Below are 24192 nucleotides of genomic sequence, written 5' to 3'. Positions count from 1 at the left end.
CCCTTTAAAGTGTGTTTATACTGATGATGGTGTTGATATGATAAAACATTGACAATAGTTTTGACAATAGATCCTTTTTACTACCCAAATTTCTGCTATACAGTATTATGACTCTATGTTATTGTGTTTGTCCTTTTCAGTATGACCTTAATATTCGGGACAGCGATAGTCCTTTTATGCTATGCGTACATTATTCAACATCTTTCATGGTAGTCACTCATGTTTGTGCTTGACGGGGGTTTGCTGATGGGGGGGCATGACTTTCGCTGCACCACATATCACTCTGGCCAAGGGATTGTACAAGCAAACTGAAACTGAATTTACAAACTAAGTGTCATACACTGGGACTGAATGATTGATGACTGTCAGCTCAAGAAGGAAACAGAGCAGCTTGATTGGGTGCCTGGAATACAAATCACCACAAAGCAATGCACGTTTCAGCTGTGAATTTTTCTTCATAGTAATTAGACAAAATGAAGCTTACTTCGCATACTGGACAATTAATTTCACCAGAATATTTTTTTATATTACAAAAGACAAATACTACGCTCCCAAATATTATAGCATTATTGGAAAACAGTTTATTTCCCCAAATATTCAATTTTCCAGATATACAACATGGTGTGTTGTCTTGTTGTTAATATACTGTATGAGTCCAACTGTATTCTTAATGTATTTTTATTAATAGTGTTTCTCACCTTCTTCAATACTGGCACTTACAATTTTCTTTAGTTCCATTTGGGTTTATTTCTCAGCCGTGATCAAAAGAAAAGCAGAGATTTGAGGTGAGAAACAGTATTGAATTCAAGTAATAACTCATGGCAAAACACAAAGGTGGTGCCCATGTTGTGATCTCGCTCCTGCATCGTGTCCTTGGCTTCAGGTAAAAGTAACTTTAATGTTTATTTACCTCTTTCATGCACAAACTCAAAGTCTAAAATTTTCCGTGTTAACCTTTTTGGCTTTCTGGAACGGATTAATTGGATTCACATTATGTCTTTTGGGGAAAGTAGATTTTGTAAGCGCACATTTTGGGTACAGTCAGATTGTCTGGAACGGATTAATGACGCTATCCAAGCTTGCACTGTATTTACAAAAAATACTGTCAAGCTTTTTCCTTCCAACCGAGATGAGTGCCTCCTCTACAGACGTCATGACAAACCAAGAGTGTATGGTATCCTGATGTAGTGCTTAAAGCGGATTAGCCTTGTCTTTTACCACACACTGTGCGATAAAACGCCTGCTTCATCTCTTTCAAAGGCGCCAAGTAGGAAACATTATTTCAAGCCTGTCTCTCCCACAATGATGGGGCCTATTCTGAGACGCTCGTTTAAACACAAAGGAACACTAAGAGAAAAAAAAACCTCTCATATTACTGAAGATGACTGGAATAAAAGTTCAGTGTGGGCAGAGATGCAAAAGTTAAAACTGGAGTTTGCGTAGATTCAGTGATGTCAATGGCTGAGTCTGAAATTTAGGTCTGCAGCCTTTGCAGCACGCATTTGGGGGCTGCTGATGTCATCGCCCATAACGAAGACTGTCCGAATTCAAAAGTGCTCAAAGGCTCCATCAAATGCGGCCAACAAATGTGTTGTTTTTCTGCATTGTAACCCAACATTCAAGGAGAAGCAAGGAAAAGTGTAAATATTGATTTATTTGTAAGTATTTATATATTTATGCAAGCAGAAATCTTGATGTGCGGAGCCTTTAGAAGTAAAGCCTTAAATCTTTCTTTGACGTGGCAAGGCTTTTTTTTTCTTACTAACGTGATGTAAAGATATTACATACATACATACTGGAGAACAAGATGAAGTATTCAGTTTTTTTCACACAGGAAAAAGGAAGACATGTTCATGTCTTACATAAGCATAAGGATTGCGGACGGTGGGCAAAATTCCCCCAAAAGTTTTCCTTAAAGGTAATGTAATGTAAGGTAATGTCTCATCAGTGTTTTGTGTCATTACTGCTAGAATACTACATGCTCGATATAGAATGATCAGAATACTACATATCACTTGTAACTGCGATCATTTAATGAAGTGGACCCTTTGTATTCAGTTGTGGACTCCTATAGGGCAGTTACACACAATAATCCACACAGAAAACATCCAGTATCTGCACCTACTCCAGTTGTATTTCCTTGAATTTGTGCTTCCCGTCCCAATGAGGGTGTGGGAGGTTTCCCCCACCTCCCAGACCAGAAACGGTCGGTGGAAGTGACCTGAAAAAATGAGATTTCACAGATGTAGAAAAAAGGAAAAAAGGACATTTTGAAAAAGTGCCGTTTTATTCCATTTTGGGTCAGTAAATCTTCTCTTTTAGTGTAGATTCTTACTACACTTAAATCAGTGGTCTCAAACTTGCGGCCCACAGGCCATTTGTAGCCCGCCGCATGCTCATAGTTTGCAGCCATCACATGGAAGAATAGAGTAAATGCAGCCTGTGAGTTGGGAACGAGGCCACTGTTACTCATGAAAAGCAATCATAAGCCATTACAGAGCTAACAGTAAGCATGGACTGTTGGTGGTGGCTGTGGGACTGCTTTTGTTTATGTGTGGGCGTTCTGTGGGTGTACCTGTGCAGAGATGCCATGAGCGGCAGCCATAAACATAATTTACCCATTTAACCAACACAATTTTTATTATTATATATATTACTTTTTGTTAAGGCTGTGTTTTAAACCACTAATGGTAACATATACTCGCCTGTGATGGTGTTCTTATTAATTATTTGAATTAATTTGGAGCCGAAGACATGCAGTACTTTTAAACGCGACGATTAGTTCTTAGGTTTTCCTATAGTTTTGAACGCATCACTGGGTGCGTCATCTTATATCCCAGAAGTCTTTTCACCAGGAAGTGGAAGCCGCTGAGGCTTTAGAGGTGTTTTGAAAATGATGGAGGAGGACGAATTTGAATTTGCGGATGATTTGGAAGCTATTTTGCATCTTACACCAGAAGTTCAACTCGCCATTGAACAGGTAGTTTATTTACGTCTCGTAAATAATGTAGTTTCAAAGACATTGTTGGTACGTCTTGCTAGCAAACTACACGGAAAAATGTAGCTCCGTATGGGACGAGACGATTCGATTAATGTTTTGTTGTTTCGTAAAGTCCATCAGAACGGTGCAAAGTCAAAAGAGGCTTTATATGCATTAACTGGACTTGCTGTACTTGTGTGGTGACCTTAACTTCCGACTGTCTTGCTAATGTCTTGCTAATGTTTCGAGCTACCATATTGGATGTGAATGCATGTTTGAATAAACTAAAAAGCTGTATGGTTGACAGGTATTTCCAAGTCAAGATCCCCTTGACAAAGCAGACTTCAATGCTGTGGAATACATCAACACGCTCTTTCCCACCGAGCAGGTGAGAAGACATTTAAATAAGGCATTCTGATAAGGTTTCACATGAGCACCGATTAATAGATACGTAATCATTTATTTCAGTCTGAGGTTACCAAGTAGAAAGTTTAACGATCAGGATAATGTAGCGTCCGAAGTACAAATTTATATACAGTCAATGATACCGATACAGTCTAATTGTCAATTGAATCCCCCACTTAAAGTGACAGGTTCATGCATGATTGGAACACCAATATAAATGAAAGCTTCAAGATAAAACACTCTTATTGCACAGAATAATGACCAAACCTACATATTTGTTCATATGATGCACACGGAAATGAACACATTTATGCTTTTGTCTCCTACTGTTCTGTTCAGGTGCACTCGTAATTGACTGTTAGGTACTAACTGTTTTTTGTTTTTATTCATGTACCCCCAATGACAATCGGTGTACCCCTGGGGGTACATGTACCCCACTTTGGGAACCTTGAAGGCACACGTTTGTCATATGTATCCACCTGTTGCCATTCATACAACAGAATAAGTCATGACATGCTTGAATTGTGAAGAATATAGACATTTATTTTGAAAATCTGAAACCCTACTAGCCAGTGGTGGTGGTTTTATATTTTGGGGGTGAAGAAAGTGCAAGAAGGGACAGATCCTGGCTTGGCTGTAAATATCTTACATTTCCACCAGGGGGCTCCGTTATACAAAATGTGTTAACTGACTAGCAGTTAGGAGTAATTTTGCATTAATCTTCATTCAGAAATATAATATATAAAAATATCATTATGAAACTTCTTCTTAGGCGGCATGGCGGTCTAGTGGTTAGTGCGCAGACCTCACAGCTAGGAGACCAGGGTTCAATTCCACCCTCGGGCATCTCTGTGTGGAGTTTGCATGTTCTCCCCGTGCATGCGTGGGTTTTCTCCGGTTTCCTCCCACATTCCAAAAACATGCTAGGTTAATTGGCGACTCCAAATTGTCCATAGGTATGAATGTGAGTGTGAATGGTTGTTTGTCTATATGTGCCCTGTGATTGGCTGGCGACCAGTCCAGGGTGTACCCTGCCTCTTGCCCGAAGACAGCTGGGATAGGCTCCAGCACCCCCCGCGACCCTCGTGAGGAAAAAGTGGTAGTGAATGAATGAACTTTTTCTTATGTTCCTGACTCATTTTCTTCCTGCACAGTCTCTTGCTAATATTGACGATGTGGTAAACAAGATCCGTTTGAAGATAAGGTCAGTACAGCTCTGATGTTTTTTGTTTTTTTTAATGTACACACTCTTTATCCAACTATCGTTTTGCATTACATTTTGGCAGGCGTCTCGATGACAACATCAGGACTGTGGTGAGAGGCCAAACAAATGTGGGTCAGGATGGCAGGCAGGTGAGTTTAGCTCCAAGACAACTCTAACATATAGTCATGGTGAAAAATATTACACTTTATTTCTTCAGTTTCTTCTTCATTTCAATGTCTGGTACAACTAAAGGTAGTTGTTTGGACAGATACTGTGGTATGAAAAAGAATGGGCCAGTCCAGGGTGTACCCCTCGTCTCGCCTAATGTCATGTGGGATAGGTCCAAGTTCTTCCTAACCCTAAACAGGATAAGCAGTATAGAAGATGAATGGGTGACAAATGGGTCACAAATGGCTCCTCAGATTTTTTTTGATGCTCAGTGAATATTGTCATTTATCCAGGTCATTGAATTGATTGCAGCAACCCTCTTAAGGAGTCGGATTGTTCGCAAAGTACCCATTGCGAAAATAAGACACTATGACAATTCTTTTTGCAAATGAACAAATGCACTATGGGGATAAATTATCCATCTCCTGACATTCCAGTGCAGCCAGCAGTTGCTCTCATCCCATTTTTTTCTCCTTCATTTGTCCATACTGCAGTCCACGGAAAAGGACACAATGACTCTGATTTATCCCAATTCCTGAAAGTGTCCCTCTTATGTCTCTTTGTGTAAACTTATTTTAGCACAAGCCCAGACTAGTTTGTAAGAGTATGATTGGAAAGAGCAGCCCTTGCAGATTTAATTCAACCATTTTCCCAGGCGTGGGGTTGTGGTTTAAAGGGAACATGACACCTAACGGTTGAGCCATGGAGATTCTGAAAAGTAGATTTGATTTGGTGTGTGTTGAGTACTGGGTGTCTGGCCTGGTGGCCCTGTCTTTCCCAGTTTGCTACTGTTTTAAATCGGAAACATTTTAGCACAACTCGAGACAAATAACATTATCAGGTTGCACACACACACAATAACTTGAGTTTATTTTTCCAAGGCCACAAAGCAATTCCAGCATTTCCAGAGGGAAAATCTTTTCTGCAGATGGAAAGCAGGAGGGGTGTTCCTTTCGGGAGCAGGGATAGAATAAAACCAACAGGATCAGCAATGTCTATGTCTCTCACACTTACAGGCAAATTACAGGCTAATTTGCTGCAAAATCAATGATGTTGACAAGAACTACCCCAATTTAGCTTGAGCCTGAATTGATAAACCTGTATAGATGTACATAGCTAACCATTCCACTTTGGACACCGTTTGTCACAGATCCCTGTGAAGGACCATGACACCAAACAGCCTGTGTGTCAGTGATGTCGGATGTGAGGGAGGAACTAGGGCAATTGGCAGAGGGGTACTTGTGTGGTACATGGGCATGCCTACAGGTTGAGATTGTGTAATGTAGAGTGGTTTCTCCTCAGACATCTGTTGCAAGCGTGTATTGCCTCATAAATTTGTTGATATTCCATGGCAATATTATAATTAATAAGATTCTGAACGATAAACCGATGTGAGTGTTTGACTTTGGTAGCAGCCGCACATTAACGCTCAATAAGGTAATCAAATCATACCTCGTGCAGCATGGGAGTGGGGTGTTGAAGGGCCGTCAAACAAAGTAGTCATCACTGACAACAAACAACATAGTCATGCAAAAACTGATTTCTAACTATATTATTTTTGGAATAAAATCATGCTCTATATTTACATTTATATTCATTTATGTAAAATGTGAACATTTCCAGGGGCCCAGTGGTTGGGTACCCCTGTCTTACAGCATACTTGTGGATATGATGTGCTCCTTTATACATAAAAAATACTGTAAGAATACCACTTTTCACGTTCCATTGAATCGTAAGATGTCAAATTGAATCGTATCATTTGTACACTGTATAGAATCGTTCTACTTTTAAAATATCTAATTGTTTAATTGCATCTTAACTCATGTATGTAGTTATGTATCGAATCATCTATCACAAAGAAATCCCCATCCCTAATAATTAGCATGCCATAGCAGTTGGTGCACATTCATCTGCTCTAATTGGATGTGCTTCTGCCTCGCGTGTTGTGGAACTTTGTTCATTTCTTGTGTGTGTGTGTTTTTTCCACTTGTCTGTGCCGTTTCGGTTCAAATGTATTTAGCACGCTGCATCAAAAATGTTGAGAAACCTTTTCATCGAAACAGCTTTATGTTAATATTTAATGTCATATTTTAATATTTCATGTTGTCAGAAACAGCAGTTCACAGGCTGTTTAGTTTCCATCTTGGAATTCTGATCTAGTTCTTTCTCTCTTCTTACACTGAATCATGTGCCTTTCTAACAATGTGTGCTTAATACATCTGGGACTGTTATATGTCGTGGCTTATTGTCGGAACTTAATGACAACACTCCTATCAGCTGCTACTGCGCTTGAATTAACTCTATAGGCATGCACACTGGGGCTGCTATACCGGTACGGTTTTTCTCTTTAAATGTAGTGAGTGTGGCTTAACGACATTCTATGGAAATGATGCTAATTCAGAGTAATTCCCGCCTGCTCTTTGTAACAATTAACTCATGTCAAATACAGTTTGTTACCTTTCTGTGTTGTTAAAGCTTTGGTGAAGACCTTTAAAGCCCCAAGTACAGACTGTTGGCAATGGAACATGTGCTGCTTATTTCATGTTAAACACACGCACACACTGTTGCGTGTGTGTGTGGAAAAGCAGATAGCATCTCTGGCATGAAGGCGCCTGCTGGGCAGTGGTCTCTCTCTGCTTTCCTCGGGCTAAATACAGGAAATGAGCACAAGGCAGAACGCCAGATTGATTCAGCTGAGGGGCTGCCCACACGGAAACATTTTCAGGTCAAAACAGAAAAGTATTTTATCGATTCAGTTTCGTCCATATGGAAACGGCGTTCTGGGTGAACTGAAACGATATTTTTTTGAAAGTGGCTCTTAAAGTGGGGAAAAATCTGAAAATGTTGGCTTGTCGTTTTTGTGCAGACCAACAAAGATGACGTCACCAAGCAATTGCTGTCACATGACCAGAAGTGGGAGCTTCTGTAGCTTGCATTCATCCTTAAAACTGCACAAATTTGCACTGCACAGACGGAGTGTCCCCCCCCCCCCCTCCCGCAATCCATTTTATGTTTGTTTGCTTATTTATGGTCTACTTGTGTCTTGGAGTTACGGAGTAGTGATGAACACCTTGCACAGCTGATGGCAGCTGTGTGAGCGTGTCTCTTTGCCCATGCCGGCATGCTTGAACCATCTTCTCATTCAGAAAGTGCCCAGACCCGTTTTTTTCCTTTATTTTGCTACAACCTTTTTGCTGAGACTGAAAAAAAAAATCTATTATACTGTCCCTTCAAAGTGCATGTGTGTGCGTGTGAATAAGTAAGCGAGCGAGTGACAGAAAATGAAAATAAATATAAATCTAGCAAGAATCAAAGTTGTGTCTGTGGTGACGCCACATCATCGTGCCAAGTATGCCTCGGCATCCCATCATACCAAAATCTGCGCTTGACAACAGCTGCCATATCAGATAACAAAGGTGATTACGATGAAATATTAGAACAACACCTCAAGTGTTTAACTGCTGTAACTTTGTAATGCATTTAGTCGGCTCTTTCGTTTATAGGTTGTCACAACTGCTAATTATCTCTTTAGTCTTCATAGTGACAGCCCTTATGTTGAGCTTCGGCTAATGGCCCGTTGCCTGGTTTGAGTCGATGCCCGGTTGGCCAATTAGGCTGAGCTTGACATTGCAAGCAGGATTAGCAGGATCATTTTTCACTTGGCTCCTCCATTCACTTGTAAGAGTGAATAAAAGATATCCCGACAAATTAAAGTCAGACTTTGACACCGCAAATACATTCCAACCAACCTTTAGCATGCCACCCACCCATTTTATGGCAAAAAAACCTGATGAGAGTGAAGTCTTTCCCGCCTGAATTTCATGTGTTTTATTAATAACAGAGATTATTGTGGTCTTTTTTTTATGCAGCCAATTTGGCTGGCATTCTCGTGTACTTTTTGCCAATTACAACCACTACCAGCTGTACTTTGAATTTGGATTATTGCTGGCATTATGCTGTACGGCGTAGCAGCTAACCTCACTCATGGTGCCAGAAGGCTCTCACACTCCTGGGAAGAAAAACACAAATTTTGTTGCAATATGATTGAATTATTATAACTATTTAATTACTACAATATTAACTGCATTAAGCCAAACTATGTGTGCACTTTTTCTGATGATAGCAGACCAGGGGACAATGGCATCAAACACAATGAGATGACCATATTGTTTTAGGAAGCAAAATGCTTTACTAAGGTGACCCCACCAGCTGGCCAGAACTACTTTCCGAAACACTGAAAACCAACCAGAACTTTCTTCACTGGGCCAAGTGTGTGTGTGGGGGGTCACTGTTGATGCACAACACTGCTGATTGGGATGTCATACAATGTCAACCGAATTATCCCTTTCAGGGCAAACCATTTTAACAGACTAGCCACGCATTTGACAGTCGTCACAGCTAACGTTATATTAGTAAGGTGCATTAACGTTAATAAATTAATTACTGTAATTTGTGGTGCAACATCGAAGATAGTGGTTACAATGCATGTTCCTCATGGTGTTCAACTTGTGTGTTCTGAAAGGTCCCATACTTTTGACATTCTGTCTTTTATTTTGTTTTCCATCTCTTTCGTCACCATTGTTATATTTCTTAGCCTTTGATTGGCTCCTTCTGCTGAATGGGTGACGTACGCATACATTGTGATTCCTCGAGGTAGAGGAAATTCAGAGAAACATCAGTGATGCTTTTTTATTCTTCATTTACATCTCCATTTAAATCATTTTTCAGGTCAACTCCAATCCGATCCTCGTGAGGATAAGCGGTAGAAAATGAATGAATGAACTCCAAGGCCAGGATTTCAGTCTCCAACAGAAGACACTATATACTATTTTCTGATGATAATTATGTGATTTGTGTGATTTATACAGGCTTTGGAAGAGGCCCAGGTAGCCATCCAGCAGCTTTTTGGTAAAATAAAAGACATCAAGGACAAGGCAGAGAAGTCTGAACAAATGGTATGTACTGTAAAAACACAAATACACACAACATGGCAAAATTTGTCTGCACCTTAGTCAATTATAGTAAATAGCAGGGGAGTGTGTGTGTTAGTGTGTCGGGTGTGAAGCATAATAGATGGCGCAGTGAAAGGAAGGATACGAAACTGGGGGGTGGTAATGTGTTGTAGGCGGTCCGGTGACCTTCACTCCAGCTTTCCATGCGATTAGTTCTCAAACCAACATGTGTGTTGCACTATTTCACTTAGCTGTGATTGTTCCTGTTTGTTTTCATCTTATCCATCTCCTTTCTTTGCTTCCTTTTCCTACAAAGGTCAAAGAGATTACAAGGGATATAAAGCAGCTGGACCATGCCAAGCGTCACCTCACTACATCCATCACCACCCTGAACCACCTGCATATGTTAGCTGGAGGCGTGGACTCTTTAGAGTGGGTACATCTATGTTGTACATCAAAATAGGCATTTGATTCTTATTCAGTGTTTGCTGGACAATACATTCAGGAAACATTTGATTTTCTAAAAAATAAATCTTGAATGGGAATCTCATTCTCCGTATCTAATGATCCACATTCTGGTGTATTTTACTTTTCATATCAGCACAGTTAAATGTACATCATGTACGTGTGTTTTCCAGGGCAATGACCAGAAAAAGGCAATATGGTGAGGTGGCCAATCTTCTTCAGGGAGTGGTCAATGTGCTTGAACACTTCCACAAGTATATGGGAATACCCCAGATCAGACAGCTGTCTGAGAGGTATGCTATGCTCACTTGCATCTACACTGCATTATGGTAATAGTAAACCCAGCCTTGCTGGAGAATCCTTGTCGATTGGGATACCTTCAGGTTCAGAGTAGCGTTGATCCTTCAATTCGGGAAAGATGACCATCTGTTGCGTTTTGACTGAGGTGTGGTAGACACTGTTCATACCAAACAACAGCTGCATGTAAGAAGTAACCCTGCAGCAGAAACTGATTATTGGCTTGTGAAGGGAGGGAAAATAAATGCATGCAGATAGGCTGGACAGAACAGGTTAACCATGTGATGCACCATCAAAGATGGATCTGGTGAAGGTTTCTGCCTCTTTAAGATGTTTTATTACTTCTTCGTTTTCAATTTCGTATCGGATTTATATTGACTGTTGGACCACATCAAGTCAATTTGTGCTTGGATAATTAAGTACAACTCGAAGGTTTTTTACAACTTGACACATTCTGGAACATATTAAACAGGACAGATGATGGACGACTTTAGAAACAATGCAGGTGACATTAGTAGGACTAACCTAATAGCTGAAGTTGATCAGTTCTCTTTTGGGAGGTGGGTGGTACACTTGTGTAAATGTAGTATACTGTGTTTCAGATGCCAGTTTGAAATACCGAGATGAAAGTTTTCAATATGATTTGAGTTCTCACATACCACAGCAGACCAAAGGGATGTGTCTCATTTTCATCTCTTGTGCAGAGTAAAAGCAGCACAGAGCGAGTTGGGCACTCAGATCCTGGCAGATTTTGAAGAAGCGTTCCCAGCCCAGGGCTCCAAGGTAAACATGCCACAACATTTTTCTTGTGTACTTTCAGTCGTCTCCTAACATAATGACCCCCCCCCCCCACACTTAGAGGCCAGGTGGGCCCAGTAATGTGCTGAGGGATGCCTGTTTGGTTGCGAATGTTCTCGACCCACGCATTAAACAGGAGATCATCAAAAAGTTCATCCGGCAACATCTGTCTGAGTACCTGGTGCTCTTTCAGGAAAATCAAGATGTGAGTCAACACTCATAAATGCAAATGGATTTTTAATTGGCGTAAAAGTATAATCCAAAATTAATATGCATGATGATACTATAACGTACATTGCCATATGTTTTAGGTCGCATGGCTAGACAAGATTGATCGCCGCTATGCCTGGATCAAACGGCAGCTCGTTGACTATGAAGAAAAATATGGACGCATGTTTCCAGAGGAGTGGTGCATGACAGAGCGTATAGCAGTGGAGTTCTGCCACATTACCAGGTATAACTGAATTCTTTATACTTGGTACAAAGGGCTGAGTTGAGTGCCTTTTCTTGACACCCCGAGCCACAAATGACTCCAGTCTTTAAGTGCAGTACAATGAACTGGCTCACGTTACCAACAATTGAGAACATATAATAGAAAAGTGAACCACACTGGTGTGACTTTGATTTAAGGCAATTTTCAATACAATTCACGTATGTGGCCTACTTGAGCAGTGACCTAACAGTAAAACATTTCAGCCTTTCCCTTCAGTTGCAACAGAGACGAAAAGAGTTGGCATGTTCCCAGCGTGCTCCTGGATACAACTGTCAATAAAAGGACATCTGACAAAAATAATAGCAGGTTCAGTGGAAGAGAGCCAGCTCATCTTTGTCATACTGTCAAACTAGCTACTGTCAAAGATATTAAGGCAAACATAACGGCGCACCTGACCATTATACTGACAGAAATGTAAAGTGAAAGAAACTGTGACCCAAATGGGATGCATGCATTCAAACGGCATCAGTTGATCACATGTTGTGTGTGTGTGTGTGTGTGTCAACTTGCTTATGTGAACCCTCAAGAGTTGAACTTTCCAAAGTGATGAGAACACGAGCCAAGGAGATAGAAGTCAAGCTGCTTCTGTTTGCCATTCAGAGGACCACAAACTTTGAAGGTCTTCTGGCTAAACGTTTCAACGGATGCACTTTAAGTGACGTACCTGGGGTAAGAACACAAACGCACAGAGACACATACACTCCTGATCAAAATTATAAGCCCAGATCTAACATGACGTATGAATGTTTGATCTGATCTTAAAAATCCAAATGAAGGATATATCTGTGATGAATGAGGGTTATCCTTCTGGTGACCTTCCGCACACTAAAATCTAAACTTGTCTGCAGGCTCAACTGGTCCTGGTTGTGAATCCTTAAGTATGTTGTCCTCTAATTGTAGCTCGACAGAGGTCCTTTTGTTTTTGTTAAATTTACACCAGATTGTTTGATTCTGTACAATTTGACTGGCTGGAATTTTAGAATTAGACATTCAATACAGGTCTCCCTATTGATGTTTATCCAGTACTAATGTGGACCATGGGGACACTAGTTTATAAATTATTTTGACAGAATTTTTCACATACTTTGAGCTGTCCAACCAAAATAGCCTGTTTTTTTCTGTGTCCTAACAGCAAAAGAGGCCAGAGAGCCCTTTAGACCCCACTAATCCTTTCTTGGAGGAAGATCCAGGTGAAGATGAGGGTACAGAAAAGGATGACGATCTCGCCAAGGTGACCCCGACTTCAATAAAATTGTACTTTATACACTGTGAACCCACAGCTCTATCGCTCCTTTGTTATTTTATTTTACATTTAGGTTAAAACTCACTACTACAACAAAACAAGATAGACATAGAATTGGGTATTGTATTGATTGTGTGTATTAATTAATTTACCATCAATATGCTGCATCGCCGTATAAAACTAAAGGTTTCAAAGTATGAGAAAAAAGTAGCAGCTTATACACGGGAAATTATGGTACGCAATGTAAACTCCAAGTCTAATTATAACAAGTACAACTGAGGACACAGGAGGAGAGAAGGCTTTAGTTGCTGCTATGATGCATTGCTGCTGGATCTGCCCTGCAGCACGCTATAGTGTGACATTTGACTATATAGTACATCATATGGTTGTCATTCTTAGTTTGCCGATGTTAGTTGTTCTACTGTGGAGGGTTTTGTTGCTCTCTTGTTGTGTCGAGTGCTTCATAAGTTGCTGTTGTGTGATTTGTCAACGTCTGTAAACTTACTCTTGTGTTTGAACAACAGATGGTAAGGAAGAATGGACCCAGTTCTCAGTGGGCTGCTGTGCTACGTTTGGGCCGCTTTTTGGACATTTGGACATGCATTTTCATAAAAAGAGAATAAACCATAAAAAGTTTGAAATACATATGGCATTTTAATCTATGATTTTTATTGTATTTGCCTTATTTAGTGTTTCTTATTTAGTGTTTATTTGTGTAATGCTGGCAGTTGCATTACAGTTAAAGGAAAATATGTTCATTCATTACACAATATGTGAGGGAAAATCAGCTGCCAGTATCGGTTTTGGTTAATGTCAATATTTAGTGCTGGACCATATCAGTATATCATGTATTGGTAAAAAGCCATTATTGAGCACCTATTAATGTTCTTTTCTTTCATTCCTGTAGCCCAGAAAACCCAAAGCTCCTGAGAATCCTTTCCACGGCATTGTCTCCAAGTGCTTTGAACCTCATCTATATGTTTACATAGAATCCCAGGACAAGTGAGCAACCCAAGCACACATACACATACACATACACATACACATACACATACTTGTCTGTAACCAGGGACTGATTGTTGGCAAGTTGGCACTTTGCATCCTTTTTTCCCAATTCAATGTTATTGAATAACACAGCCTACCTCCCTCTATACCTCGCTGGCTTTTGTCTTTCCATCTCTTGTTCCTGGACATGGCACTGACTCGGTTGTGGCAGAAATGTTTCCCATTAGCTGCACAACCACAGACGCTGAGAGAGCGAGAGAGGTTGAATAAGTGCTGTCTCAGCAGCTGCTCTTATTTTCATCCCCACCTCTTTATTTTGTTCTTCTAGTGCCCCTTTTTTACTCTGCTGCTTCTCTCTGTTTGTTTGTTCTTTTTTCCTCTTTCCACATATTTTCTTGCTATCTTTTTTTTTTTTTAAATAACCTCCCTCTGTCACAGCCGCTATCCTTCTGTTTTTCCCTAAAAGCCAGTCCCTCCCCCAGGTGATAGTGATTGCTGCAAACACTAATAATTTTTTAGAGTGCTGTGTTTAGATGCAGCCTCAAATGGTGTTTGTCAGTGTTTCGTGAAAAGTATTATTATGTGGCAGCTGCAATACAATTTTAAGTTCAGTCCAGAGACCTCACTGAAATATTTATAACCCGTTAAGTCTTTTCTGTGCTCTTCTCTGTTGCAGGAACCTGGGGGAACTGATTGATAGGTTTGTGGCTGACTTCCGAGCACAAGGCCCACCCAAGATTGGCACGGATGAGGGTGGCGCAGTGCTTCCAAGCTGCGCTGACCTCTTTGTCTATTACAAAAAGTGCATGGTCCAGTGCTCCCAGTTAAGCACTGGAGAGCCCATGATCGCCCTCACAACCGTCTTTCAAAAGTTCCTGAGGGAGTATGCCTGGAAGATCCTCTCTGGTAACCTGCCTAAGTAAGGGGAAAATTAATTCTGTTCAACGAAAGGCTTAAAAACACTCATTTGTCATACCATATTTTGGCATTCTATTTGGGGTTTTGAATGAGCAACTGGCGTCTTAAAAACTCATTTGTAACAGTATGGAGCATGCTGTGTCAGTACTGGTGTATTTGAATCACTGGTTCAATTAGAAATCATCACTGACAGGTCAACATACTCGATTATGCTGTTTCTATTTCCGATAAGTATGCATGCTAATTAAATACAGGCTCTCGCTGACTAATGTATGCCATATTGGCAAACATATGTGATCACTTAAACATGGTCTCAATTGTACTCAAGACACAAGTATGTTTATTTTCAAATGCATGTAGCCTTACCCAGCGTGATGAGTTATGGCCAACATGTGAAAGTTTTCTTTAAGTTCTTGAGAGCCGCTTGAAATATATGGTGTTTGATCGCAGCACTTTCTTTGGTTTATTAATGACCAGCTTGCAGCTGCAATATCCCCATGCTTTTATTGGCTAGTTATTTTTTATATACTATAACAAACGCAGTATCCAAACTTTGCAAAACCTATGCACAGTATCCAGCATTCCATCAGAGTCCCACTGCTCCCTCGGTATAATTGAAAGGCATATTTGATAGCCCATGCGTAAATATAGAGGTCCGAACGGTGCAGTGGCTTTAAAATAAAGATAGCACTCTCCACTTCACTGCTTTAATCAATGTGATCTGTTCCTGTGGTTTCACTTTGTTCTTCATGTTCTCCCTCTGTGAATTTGTGTTTTTCTTTTCTCAGGTCGAGCAGTAACAGCGGGGGTCTGACAATCACTAGTCTGCTGAAAGAGAAGGAAGGCTCAGAAACAACCAAGTTCACCATTGACGAGCTGTGTCTCATCTGTAGCATCCTCAGCACTGCTGAGTACTGTCTTGCTACCACGCAACAGGCATGTACATTTAAAAACATGTACACTCATGTCTTACTGTATTGAGCTGAATATATGATGCTTTTTTCCGTCGAAAAAAAACATACTTCTCCTATACAGCATTAAAGCTATAATGGACATTTGCTGTGTTTCTTTACAGCTTGAAGAGAAGCTAAAAGAGAAAGTAGATAAAGTCCTCATGGAGAGAATTAATTTGACTGGAGAGATGGATACATTCAGCACGTATGTCACATATACAATTTCTTTACTGTTCTTACAGAAAGTGTTATTTTATTTTATAGTCTGTGTGCTAATTATGTCATTTCTTGCTGTGTTACCAGTGTGATCTCCAACAGTATCCAGCTTCTTGTTCAAGATCTTGATGCAGCATGTGACCCCGCTCTCACTGCAATGAGCAAGGTCAGGCTCACTATCTACATTATTAAACGTCCATCTTTGCAACAAAAGCGCAACTCGAGAACAGGAAGGCTATGCGATTATGAGTATTGAATACCTGTACCTTCCCCTCTCAGATGCCATGGCAGAATGTGGAGCACGTCGGTGACCAGAGTCCTTATGTGACTTCAATCATCATGCATATTAAGCAGAATGTGCCAATCATCAGAGACAATCTGGCTTCCACACGCAAATACTTCACACAATTCTGCATCAAATTTACAAAGTAATACAATTGATACAGCCGTAGATTGTTACTGTATACACCTGAAGGGACAATGCGTAATATTTGTTTGTCATCTCTCCTTTTTTTTAAGTTCTTTCATCCCCAAATTTATCAACCACTTGTTCCGATGTAAGCCTATCAGCATGGTGGGAGCAGAACAGGTATGTTTATGCCGATGATCTCATCTGAAGCGTCTTTTCATCCCCGCTTTTAGGTACACTGACTGTACGCCACCTCTTTCATTGATTTGGTGTGTATTCCTCTTCACCAGCTCCTCCTGGACACACACTCCTTAAAGACCGTCCTGCTTGATTTGCCTTCCATAGGCTCCCAGGTACTACGTAAGGCACCTGCCAGCTACACCAAGATTGTAGTGAAGGGCATGACACGTGCAGAGATGATACTTAAGGTGAGTAACAGTGGTACTTTACTTTAGTCGTGCTGTACTGACATTGTATACAAAGTAAGTTTGGTTTTTAAATGTCAAATGGTTAACAGGGCGCTCGCTCCATCTTGGGATGAATGTTGGAAATAAACATAGTCCTTAAGTAACTTAAAACAGTTTACTTTTCCTAAATAAACTCAAAATCACAAGGTTTAGCTTAAGTAGGGCATTGTGGCACACTTTATCAGTGCTGCTCCATCTTTATGGGGTACCTTAAATGTTATGACAGATCTAACCGATGTGGTTTAATGTATGCTTGTCATGTCAACTAAAGAATGAGTTTTCTGACCTTTAAAGGCATGGAACTTTGAATAGATCATTTTTGCTTTACAGCTTGAACGAGCTCCCTTTATCTTGTCTTGGCCATTTAACAGATCAAGTGTTGAAAGTCTGACTTGCCCCTACAAACCATTACATTACCGCTTTAACAAGAATAGCCTTAATTCAACATCTTTTTTTTTTCCCCCACTGAGTCTCTAAAAGGAGAAGAACAAAAACCTTTATGGTCCCCTTGAGGAAAAATTGTAATTGCGCTTTTTACCATTTGCAGCCATCAAAATACTTTATCTCCAGGAAATTATTACTGCGCATTACATTTATCATTTTAATAACTTTCTTAAAATATTTCACTTTTACCATTATAGTTATTTATTGGTTATAATATGCTGGTATGATGTGCCCAATGATTGACTTGTGAGCAATCCGGGATGTACTCTGCCTTTTTAGTCAGCCGCTATAGTGTCCCGCTCTCCACAACCTCAAAGAGGATAAGCGGTATAAATTCGATGGACAGGTGGTTGGATGGATAGCAATGGAATATATTTCTATTTTGTTTTATTTATAACTTTTTAATTCTTATTGCGTCAATTACGCTGATTGGCTGTGGAATATCACATGGATTTGTTGCCTAGTAGCGAGCTATTTGCCGTCTGTTTGGACTAACATAACGCCTTAAATGGTGCCTGAAGTGGTACTTAAAGAGGAAAACATACAAATTTTGTCCACAAATGGTTTGCTTTTAATTTTACACAATTTTGTGACATGCAAGTGCATGTAAAAAGTAATTTTTTTATATTTTCCTAAGATACCAATTTTTGGTACCCATCCCTATGCACAAGGGCAGCATCTTTCCAAGCATCCAATGGTAGGCACACAATTTTATTGTGCATCAACTCTTCAATGCGCAGCATGTGATGTTTTTTCACTGCAAAGAGTAACTGCGGAAGTTAAGACAGTTGGCCTTGCCACAAAACATGTGACACTCAAGGGGATGTTGGTATGTTACTGCCCTGGAGTACCCCACCCTTGTTAACTGTCCCCGGGGCCAAGAAAAATGCCCACACCCAGTAAGTGAATGCTGGTCTGTATTTGATTGCGCTCTGACTCCCACGAGCCCTTCTTTCCTTCCTAAGGTTGTCCTTGGTTGTACGGTCTTGTTTGTAGATTGGCAACCACAAAGACCTGCTCTACTTAAAGGGGATCTGTTATAGCTTTTTCCACTTTTCTGACCTATAAATGTAGTTAGAATGTTGTATTCTCGTGTTAAATGATGCCCATGTTTCAGATAATGAGGTTTGCACATTTGGAAGTGAGTCCTGAAAGAAGTTTGGGATGGCTCAAAACACTCTGTTGCAAAAGGTGTGGTAAAACTACCCCTTTGTGATGTCACAGTGGGGCAGACTTCCTTGTACATAAACTCTCTGCCCTCCCCGAGCGCTGCTCCGCTGTTGCTAGCAATGCCTCGAAAGGGAACGCCACATTTGTTTACAATTCCTACAGACGCCACCATCAGGCACAAGTGGTTGGAGTTCCTGATTCCCTACCAGCAAAAGAAATGCATTTTAATTGCATTTCACACCGGACTGTTTTCTGAACATGGGCCACTATGCAGCTGAAGCCCTACGTCTTTCCAACGTTACTTGGTCATGTGGTCAAGTCAGAAGGTCAAGCATTAAATAACAGTTTATCAGTGTCCGAAGTGTTTATGTTTGTATGTCATGGAGCAAAATCATGTAGCATCTGTGTAGCATATAGCATGGAGGAAGCGGGGTTGCTAATAGCCTTTTCCCACCACAATTAGTGGCTCTTCCCGAGTTTATTTATACACTGGTAGTCCCACACAACACATTACACATTACTGATGCTGTGGAAAAATGCTAAAGCTACTTACTACCATTGAGAGACGTCTTGAAGTAATATCTTTTCTTGAGAATCTGCAGTCTCCACCTCCGGATCCAACACATCTTGCTGTGCATATGTTAAAAGTGGACATTTTAAAAAGATAACTCGCCATTAACAACCCCTATAAAGTAGCCGGCACAAACCGTAAGTCTTCATATGCACTCAGTGGTGGGTGAAATCACCATTTATTATCAACTCTTACACAGTTTATCAACTCCTAAAACAGTTAGCAACACAACCCGGAACTCTTTCTATGCACTCGGCATTGTGACCAAGCACCGCAGTGTGGGCATGCCCGAAGGTGGGCCGTGGGCGGAATACATTAAAACAGATCGTTGTCGCGGGAACCACGAAATCCAAAGAAATACAGCTGAATATGTGCAGATTCTGGAAGAACTCAAATGCTTTCTGGGCTGGTTATTGTGTGTAGCTGCTCTATAGAAGTCCACAACTCAATGCAAAGGATTGCAGTTGTTATTACCTCTTTAGATTGGGATGTCTTTTTTTTTTCTTCCCTCAGTTCCTCAGTTCACTGCTTTCTTCTGTGATGGACAGTCGCTTTGCATGTTGTATGATAAACATAATAGGCAAAAGCATCCTTGGTGAAGGTGTCTGGTGTTGGAAAGGGAAAATTCAGTGTGAGACAGTTGTGACTTGAAATCAAATTTGTCTTAAACACCCGCCCCTCAAAAATGTAGGTCATTTGGGAAAATGGGAAGGCTTTTTCCCAACACTTCCTTTTGAGTCAAGGATACAGTGTGTTGCAAAGCTGGAATATTGGCTACTTTTGTTTTCTCTTATTTTTATTTTAATGTTTTTATCTACATGGGTCGGTTTGCAAAATATCAAAGTGGCCCTGGCATCCTTGGATTTTTAAGTATATGACCCTTGGATGCCCCTGCTCTATACGTTCCACGCTGGTTCTCTTCATTATATGATATTTATTGTGTAATGCTTTAAGAGTTTCCATTTGATGAATCTCACATTTAATTCGGTGCTATTGCAATTCTGGCACACCATAAACGTGTGATGCTATGTGTTTGAAGTCCGTGTCTAGACTTTGCAACAGGTCGAGGGAGAAGGCTGCCACCGCTGCTTTTGTTGTTGTGTGGTTGCTGCGGATGAAAAGTTGTATTTTGATGTATAAATAAAATACAATTGAATTGTTGTATGCCAGACAGGTTCCTGTTGTTCATAGCTGTAAGCTGCTGTCTGTGTCAAGGATTTCCCTCAGCTCACACAAGTGTATTTGTTTGGGGTTTTTTTTGTGTGTACATTGAGGTTGTTCTGTGAGCTACTTCTGTCATTCTGAGGGGCCCTCTCCTGGCTGGTACAAGGCCTGTGAGACGTGGCTTTTCCACTCTTTCAACTCAGCCCAACATCCCCATAGTGCTCTCTCCCGCTGCTGAAGGTCCCCTCTAGGGACTATTTAAAACGCAACCCCCATTCCCACCCTTGTTTAACCCTCACTAAATCTCTCTCTCCATTTTTTCTTTTACATTCTTATCCAGGCTTACATTTTATACCCACAGGCCTGGTTTTGGCCTGGCTCCAGCACAGTTGTTAAATAAATCAGTTGGTCTGCGGGGCGAGTAGGAAAGCTATGAATTCCGCACAATCCTCAACCTTTTATGCCTGCTCACCTTTCACATTCTTCTAATTCCCCACGGCGGCCTTCCGTGACACCTTTTCTGCATGTCTCTTGTCACAAAGGTTAAAAAGACTGATCGGGCTTTTAACAACGTGGAGCGGCCCCTGTTTTCAAGTGTCTAGTTGCAAATGTCTGCTAGCGTGGCTGGAAAAAAAAATGCAGTCCGTTCCAAGTTTTCCACCTAATTTCTATTGTTACACTAAATGTATTCCACAAGATGCGTTTAACTTTTTATACAGTCCTCTATTCTACCCAGACACCGTTAAATAGGTCTCTGTAAATAATTCTCAACCACACATGGAGTAATTGGTGTGTAAGCGTTACACAGAATAGTCAACTGTGTCATATGGATCCCCCCCCACACCCTCTCTTTTGCCTGATTTAGGTCATAGCTTCACCATATGGGATCATTTAAAGATCATCTGTGTTGTACCATGATGCCTCACAGGAAAAGGAGGGGGAGTGAAAACAAATTTTAAACTACTTTTTTTTTTTTTCTTTTTTCTTCATTTTTTTTTTTCCAGGTGGTGATGGCCCCGCATGAACCGTCTGTGGTGTTTGTGGACAACTACATCAAACTCTTGGCTGATGGCAATCCAGAGACTTTCCAGAAGATACTGGACATGAAGGTTTGTACACGAATGCGCTCATTTTAGGGGCATTAAAATACTGTTTTCGACCTTCGAAGTGTTTATAAACATTATTAGAGCACTCTAGACGTGAACTAAAGCCCCTAAAAATCACCTTTACACTCACATTACCCATTATAATAGACATAATCAAAGAAAATAAGCCATTTAAGACATAAACAAGACTTGTGTGTGTTGCTATTCATTTTTTCTAAGGGAATCTGAATGAAAGTGACGTCGAGGTTAAGACTAGTGGTTCAGCTTGTTGTGGGTTGCAGCCGCATCAATAGCCCGTGCTTTTATTAACATTGGCTTAACATAGCAGTGTTCCATTTCGTTTCCGTATTAACATACATTTCATATTAACATATTTTCTGGCATTATAATTCACAGGAAAGTGAAAGAAATATGTGTTCTTGTTTCACTTAAGGCCATATTCATCCTTGAAAGCATGACTTATTAATCAATATATAGATTTTTTTTTTAAACCGCAAACAAGACTAGAGGCCACTGTACTGTATATGTAAGCAAAGGATCATGAATGTCTTGACCTGAATATAAGACAAGCAATTTGTCCCTTATGGCATCATAGCTTTTCTTTTCGAATTAGCAAGCAACAGAGTAGGAGTTATGCTGATTTTAAGACAACTGTTGAGCAAGATATATGAATAAAGTACAATGGGTACTCAGCATATTGTCAATAAAAATTAACAACGAATATTCATCATATGCATTAGCAAATTCCCAAATGACTTCTTCCAATCCTCTTGTGTTTAGGGTTTAAAACGTGGTGAACAGAGCAGCATGCTGGAGCTCTTCAGACAGAGGTTGCCCACTCCGCCCTCCGGGGGTGACTGCAGCACCTCTTTGTCCTTCAGTGCCCCCACCCCTGAGCAGGAGTCCTCCCGCATACGCAAACTGGAGAAACTCATCAAGAAGAGACTGTAAACAAATAATACTGTGTATAGGAAGGATGGATTTCAGTATGTTATTATGGAGAGGTGCTGAAAAACAAAATAGATGACTGAGCACAGAAAAAAAAAAAATTATGCTAAGTTATGAAGAAACTTCCTCAAGGGTTACTTGCTGTTGCTACATACTTAAAGTCCGCAATTTCCGAGCCTTGTGTCAGTGGCCAAGGTTTGGTTGTACTTGCTTCTCTGACATCAATTTTGAAGAAAAAAACGGCGTCTTAAACTGTAGTTAATTTAACCTAAATCAGTCATAATTTACTGTTGGAAAATAACTGATAGGAGAAAGTATAATTACTATTTATTTCAAATTAAATTTAGTTGCAATTGATTTACTTTAAGTAACACATTCCTTCCTTTGGGAACCAGAATTGTATCTTGCACTGTATCTGTTGTCACAGGTTACATCATGTACAATGGCAAACTGGAGAACATGATTAAATATTGCCACAGATGATACCTTGTCCTGGAGTCAATAGTCACGGATCGCTATACCCTCGCTAGTTTGAAACTCTGATCATGACACACATGTTTTATTTCCACTTTTGTATGTCATTTGTTTGGCTGTAGTTGGAGAACCACTCAACACTAAGACGTGTGCCTGGAAAGTGCTATTACATCACACATTTTCATGTCAGAACGTACCGTATGCACCTTGTAACCTTGTGTTTGACGGGACCGGAGCTAAGAATGAGGGCTGAAGATATTATTATGGAAATGTATCATACAGTTCATTCCTCATTCACCGCAGGAGGCCTTGGGTAGAGCGAGTATATTTCACATCTCTGCATCTTCCTCAGTGTGAGGTCTCCCTAGAAAATGGACTTAACATTCCTGTCAGGGAGATGGGTGCATCCATCTCAACCTGGTCATCCATATTGAGTGTCTAAGATTTATCTAAGCGTCAGACGTGCACGGTTACCCCTTGGAGTGCACGGGTGCATCTGAATTCATGTTAATTAAAAATGTCAAAAAGTATTTAAAAGTGTACACTGCAGCTACGTCATGTTTAAGTAGGTGGTGGAAAGTCTGGTTGAGGATTTGTTATGCATTTGTTTACTGTTAGCATTATTTAAAAATGTACTTTTATTGGGTTTGTTGTATGCAGTGGTTTAGAACTGCACTGTGCAGTATTGGAACATTTTATTCCTATATGTATCCCTTTTTGATCGGGGGGTCAAAGTGAAGCCCACAAACAAAACAAATTCAAACAAATTGTCATTAAATCTATTTTTTCCAGCCTTTTTGGTGAGAGAACCCACAGAATATGTGCTTTCTCACCAAAATTGGACTTTTTAATTGTTATTTTATAGGACTTGTTGGTGTGATTTTATTATGCAGTTAGCTTGTTAGCTTATTTTGATGTGAGTGAACAATGGCAATTAAAGAGTTTGCATGAACCCAATTTAATCACAACAGTCACTTTGAATCGCAAATGTTGATCTGAAATCAGGTGATGCCGACCTCAAGCTATAGCAGAACGGTTTTGAGGGATGTAGCCTTTTATTGTGGCCAGTTTAAGCAGACCTTGTGCTGTCCAATCAGCATCTTGATATGCTACACCTGTGAGGTGGCTAGCTAACGAGTGCTAACTATCAGATTTAGACCAATTTGTGAGCAATAAACAGTATTTTAAACAGAGAGGGGCCTTTTGTTTACATTCTTTTTTTTTCATTGACTTCAGTTCATGAAAGATAGCAGTAAATGTATTTGAAAGAGATCGTTTTGTTTGTCCATAGAGCCTTTTAGGAGCGATTGGTATCTGGTTTCCTGTCCCCCTTATCCAATCA

General features: G+C 40.3%; 1 protein-coding gene across 1 annotated transcript; it reads left to right on the top strand.

Annotated features, from left to right (window-relative positions):
• The first annotated feature begins 2819 nt into the window (after positions 1–2819).
• vps53 (VPS53 subunit of GARP complex) lies at positions 2820–22859 on the top strand. Its single transcript, XM_058080784.2, has 22 exons — positions 2820–2980; positions 3288–3368; positions 4540–4589; positions 4672–4738; positions 9626–9712; positions 10026–10141; positions 10348–10467; positions 11176–11254; positions 11331–11474; positions 11581–11723; positions 12290–12431; positions 12895–12993; positions 13913–14007; positions 14687–14929; positions 15717–15864; positions 16004–16086; positions 16185–16263; positions 16377–16525; positions 16617–16686; positions 16797–16934; positions 21327–21431; positions 22209–22859. Exons 1-22 carry the CDS (start codon positions 2894–2896, stop codon positions 22377–22379), a joined length of 2496 nt encoding a protein of 831 aa, XP_057936767.1. The 5' UTR covers positions 2820–2893; the 3' UTR covers positions 22380–22859.
• The last annotated feature ends 1333 nt before the right edge of the window (positions 22860–24192 follow it).

This window comes from Doryrhamphus excisus, linkage group LG8, assembly GCF_037039965.1.
Source record: "Doryrhamphus excisus strain RoL-2023G ecotype Guam linkage group LG8, RoL_Dexc_Guam_v1.1, whole genome shotgun sequence".
NCBI classification, from domain to species: domain Eukaryota; kingdom Metazoa; phylum Chordata; class Actinopteri; order Syngnathiformes; family Syngnathidae; genus Doryrhamphus; species Doryrhamphus excisus.
Note: the sequence above shows the minus strand (reverse complement) of the source record. Positions and strands in the feature narration are given on the sequence as shown.

Excerpts from the sequence above, each read along its gene's own strand:
- vps53 (XM_058080784.2), top strand. The coding sequence starts at position 2,894 with ATGATGGAGGAGGACGAATTTGAATTTGCGGATGATTTGGAAGCTATT. Across the intron at positions 9,713-10,025 it reads CAGAGAAGTCTGAACAAATG|GTCAAAGAGATTACAAGGGA; the intron begins GTATGTACTGTA and ends TTTCCTACAAAG. Across the intron at positions 16,087-16,184 it reads GAGATGGATACATTCAGCAC|TGTGATCTCCAACAGTATCC; the intron begins GTATGTCACATA and ends CTGTGTTACCAG.